This window comes from Gouania willdenowi, chromosome 15 (genome assembly GCF_900634775.1).
Source record: "Gouania willdenowi chromosome 15, fGouWil2.1, whole genome shotgun sequence".
In the NCBI taxonomy this organism is placed as follows: domain Eukaryota; kingdom Metazoa; phylum Chordata; class Actinopteri; order Blenniiformes; family Gobiesocidae; genus Gouania; species Gouania willdenowi.
This window is the reverse complement of record NC_041058.1, coordinates 23,300,999-23,305,717: the sequence shown is the minus strand read 5'-3', so window position 1 is coordinate 23,305,717 and position 4,719 is coordinate 23,300,999. Positions and strand designations below refer to the sequence as shown.

At 43.4% G+C, this 4,719-nt stretch overlaps 1 protein-coding gene across 1 annotated transcript; it reads left to right on the top strand.

Moving 5' to 3' along the window:
• The first annotated feature begins 1,212 nt into the window (after positions 1-1,212).
• On the top strand, positions 1,213-3,410 carry LOC114476433 (uncharacterized). The gene is made up of 3 exons (XM_028467933.1): positions 1,213-1,954; positions 2,114-2,396; positions 2,534-3,410. The coding sequence occupies exons 1-3, from the start codon at positions 1,668-1,670 to the stop codon at positions 3,284-3,286; spliced, it is 1,323 nt and encodes a 440-aa protein (XP_028323734.1). The 5' UTR covers positions 1,213-1,667; the 3' UTR covers positions 3,287-3,410.
• The last annotated feature ends 1,309 nt before the right edge of the window (positions 3,411-4,719 follow it).

Genomic DNA, 4,719 nt, shown 5'->3' with positions numbered 1-4,719 from the left:
AAGGGAAAAAGTAAAACACTTTGAGAGGCTGTTTGTGATGAAATGCAGGTAGTGGATGGTAAAATATGGTGCCAGTGTTAAAAAGGGAGCAGAGTTGATGTAAAAAGACTGGGTCCCGCTGTATTACTCAGGCTGAACTACGGCATCTATTCACAGGTGTGATCCCACTACAGAGCAGTACGGGGGCTTTGACCTGCTCCGTTTCCGGCCTGGGCCGATGCACCCCTCCTTAGGTGACCTGGTGGTCCCATTCTTCCCCAGGACCACCATATCTATACCGAACTTAGTGCGGACACCCGATCAGCACAGTCCACTGCAGCTCAGAGGTCCTGAGTTCAACCGATCTACCAGCCTCAGCCTCCCAGTAGCTTGGATTACAGGCACGCGCCACCGCCTCTGAAAAGTCACTTTCTGACCAACTCTACACAAACAGGCTGATTTTGCGACCATCTTATGCATATTCATGAGAGGGCATGTGTATAGACGGACACTGACTTCTTCCTCCCCGCGCGGTGACGTAGGGCCAAAGGACGCCCCACCATCCTCCCACCCACTCCGTAGCCGAGCTCATGTTGCTTTATAAACACGAGACAGAGCGTGGGGGCGGGGCTTTAGCCGATACATACATAGGTTGTAGAAAATACATACATAGCACTGTGCGAAGGACGCTGAAATGCTCACCTTCGTGGGTGTGTCTGTTTACATGTCAAAAACGGCAGAGAGCTTCCTGGAGGCGTGGCTTCCCCAGCTCAGTGCTGCGTCAAATTCATCATCAAAGTGGGAACGCGTCATCAAATTGGAGCGAGGTGTTTGGGCTCACCCTGCAGTAAGAAAGGAGCAAATCACCCTCTAACTAACGATTGAGGGAATCAATGAAAAAAACACTTTGGGCATGTGTATGAAGCCCATATAGCACTTTGTGATGTTTAAAGTACAGAAAAGTTGGGTTTAGCGTAACATGGACCCTTCAATCAGACTCTCTTGATACCAAACTTAGTACACACACCTGATCAGCATAGTCCACTACAGCTCAGAGCTCCTGAGCTCACACAATCCACTAGACTCAGCCTCCCAGTAGTTTGGATTACAGGCGCGAAAGCTGGTTTCCCTCATAGGACATTAATCTCCTACAAAAATGTCGTCAAACATGCCTCCCTCTAGTGGTCAATGTTCAGTATGGTGTCAAAATAACCATTTTTTTTTTTTTTTTTTTACAGTTTTTCTCGATTGCTAAAGCACAATTTCTAGATCTCTGAGCACAATGACCAGTTGCCTAAACACTTTAATAAATCTGGCCTCTAGTTGGCTTAACTATAAACACATTTCACCTCAATCTCCAATTTCACAAAACTCTGAACACATTTGCATTTGCCAAAACACATGTTGCAGAACTCTAAACACATTTGCACTGCTCTAAACACATTCACACTTATGCTAAACACTTTCACACTTGCTAAAACACACTTTTGCTCACACAATGCAAAATGGTAGACTCAGACATCAAAAGTTGAACACAATGAAAGCACGGGTGTCATTGCTTAAACACTGTGACTCAAAATTGAAGACACATGTGACACCATCCATATTGGCCGCTTGAGAATGCACAACGACTCAAAATTGAAGACACCTGCCAATGATGTGACAACACCTATATAGGCCAGTTTAGAATGCACAGTTTGCTGAAGGTGCCAAACGGCAACAGAATGTACAGAGGCGGAGTTCGTGTCAGAGGAGGGCGAGGAGCAGGCCAAGGAGGGCGAGGAGGGAGAGGAGGAGTGCAAGGAGGAAGAGCAAGACAACCACGTACAATCATCACAGATGAAATGCGAGCTACTGTCATTGACCATGTCATTGTCCATGGAATGTCACTGAGAGAAGCTGGACTAAGAGTCCAACCCAACCTCAGCAGGTTCTCAGTGTCCACCATAATTCGGGCATTCAGACAACACAACAGGTATGTACTGTAGTTACTTTGTCTAAATGTTTGTAGCCCACAATCTAAATTGGTTTCACCACATTACGTTTGCTTTGGGAGACTGGACATTTCCATTGATGTTTGTATTGTAGATTGTAAGTCTTTTTTTGAAGAGTGAAAGCATATTTGTTTCTATAGGGTTGAAAGATTGCCACATCATGGTGGAAGGGCTCCCCTATTTACAGCACAGCAAGAGATCCTCATTGTGGACATGGTCCGGGAAAACAACATCATCAGACTCAGGGAAATAAAGGAGAGAGTCATAGCTGACAACATAAATTTTGGAGGTATTGACAGAGTCAGTTTGGCCACCATAGACAGAGTCCTCCGTCGCCAGAAGCTACGCATGAAGCAAGCTTATAGAGTTCCCTTTGAGCGTAACTCGGACCGAATCAAAGAGCTACGTTTCCAGTATGTGCAAGTAAGTATACATACGGGTATACAATGTTGATTGTTCACAGTACAGTGGGTGTACAAGCTCACTGTACTGCACAGTAGCCCACAGTGTACTGTAGTACTCCTTCTGTGACACTACCCATACTCTATTCATTTCCACAGAGAATCTTGGGGTTGGACGCCATGATGAGACAACATGAATACATCTTCCTGGATGAGGCTGGCTTCAACCTCACCAAGAGACGGAGGAGAGGCCGTAACATAATTGGCCAAAGAGCAATTGTGGACGTTCCTGGCCAACGTGGGGGGAATATCACCCTATGTGCAGCCATGACCTCAGAAGGGCTTCTCCACAGGCAGGCTCTCCTTGGGTCCTTCAACACCCAGCGTCTCCTCACATTCCTGGGAGACCTACGGGACATCCTGATTGACCGTGAGCAGCAGAATCTGGTTCCAGCACAGCCTCCTCCCATCTATGTCATCATCTGGGACAACGTCAGTTTTCACCGCACCAACCAGATAAGAGAGTGGTTCAATATACACCAACAATTCCTCAATGTATGTCTGCCACCCTACTCACCTTTCCTCAACCCCATAGAGGAGTTCTTCTCATCATGGCGGTGGAAGGTGTATGACCGGCAACCATATAGTAGAGAGAACCTCCTCAGGGCCATGGACCTGGCCTGTGATGATGTGGGGGATTACTCAGGCTGGGTCCGGCATGCCAGAGCTTTCTTCCCCCGCTGCCTGGCGAGGGAAAACATAGCCTGCGATGTGGACGAGGTCCTGTGGCCTGACCCCACCCGACGACGTGATGCGCAGGCCCGTGCACAGTCCCCCGCACAGCCCCCCCCACAGGCCCCCGCACAGGCCCCCCCACAGGCCCCTGCACAGGCCCCCCCACAGACCCCATAGAACCTCTTTACTGTAAGAATTTGTGACATGTATCCCCATGTATGCTTTTGTTCTCTTTTGAAATTTGTTTTGGAAAAAGTATGTTTGTACAGGTTGTCAATAAATGAGGTTCCCCTAAAAATAATCTGTGACTTACTATTGATTACTATACAGATGTGATTACTATACAAATGATGGGGTACTGAGAACATCACACCCTGAACATTGTGTTTTCAATTTTTATTGAAGTGTGTGATAGATATCCAATAGTGTTTACATTTTTGCAAGCTGTGAGGACCATTTTGTTGTCAAAGTTTGGTTTTGGCCATAGGAGCAACAGTTTTGTGGTGAAAGTTTGGGTTTTGGAGTGAGAGTTTCGTTTTGTAAAGAGACTGCGAGTTTTTGTGGAGCTAGCTTGAGAAAAGTGTTTTGTGTTTAGAGTTTAGAGAAAATGGAGGGCAGTTTCCTGAAATGTGTCCTGACATTCGAGAAAAACTGTAAATGGACAATTAGAAGGATTTTCATGACTGAAGATGTTGTCATTGGTTTGAACTCCACAGCACTATTTGGGTTTTGGATACTTGGAAAAGTATTAGAAACCTTCCCACATAGAAATAGTATGCGTGGTTTGCCTTCAAACAACTGTATATAATATAAACCCAGGATTATTATTAGAACAAAGCAGCAAATATAGCAAAGTCAAAAAATAGGTTCACTATGGTTCTTGAAGATCAATGCCCATTTTTAGTTACAAGTTGATTTATTTTTTTCACTGTCAAGAAGATGTTTTTTAAAAAAATGTTCCTCAATCTTTCAGAACAATTTTTATATACACTTTCTAATTTACCACACGACTGCATGTTTTTACATTTACTTATGGCGATATACTTCTTCCTCTTTTATACATATGTCTAATTGACTAATTCAATGACCCCAATGTACACATTTTATCAACAATGAATCCAACCCAGAAGCTAAACTGAAAGTCAATCATGACTCAGCATATTAGCTATGTTTACATAGGTGTACATATTACTGAAAAGTCATACTTGAGTAAAAGTGAAAGTCACTTCCTGAAAAACAAGAGTAAAAGTCACTGATAACAAAATTACTTCAGTGAAAGTCTTTGGTATCGAATGTAAAGTAAAAATGTACCTTTATATTCGTATTTAACAGATCAAGTTTAACTTTTCATAAAAAATAATTGGATTTTTTTTTAAATGTAAATGTATAAATTATTGTTACTGACAATTACTTCTTTGGACCAGGATTTTACACACGCTGCTGTTCCAAAGGATTGAATAACAACCTATAAAGTACATATTCAATCATTGCATTAAGTGCAGGAGAAAAAAAGCTTTTAATATAATCTCAAATTTACACGTACTTAACCAATAACAGGATGTCAGGTGCTACAGGGTTAGCACATCAACATTAGGTTTAATCACATCAAA

Bases quoted from the DNA above. Each gene is read 5' to 3' on its own strand.
- LOC114476433 (XM_028467933.1), top strand. From the start codon at position 1,668: ATGCACAGTTTGCTGAAGGTGCCAAACGGCAACAGAATGTACAGAGGC. The intron at 1,955-2,113 runs GTATGTACTGTA...TTGTTTCTATAG, and splicing joins GCATTCAGACAACACAACAG to GGTTGAAAGATTGCCACATC. The intron at 2,397-2,533 runs GTAAGTATACAT...TCATTTCCACAG, and splicing joins TACGTTTCCAGTATGTGCAA to AGAATCTTGGGGTTGGACGC.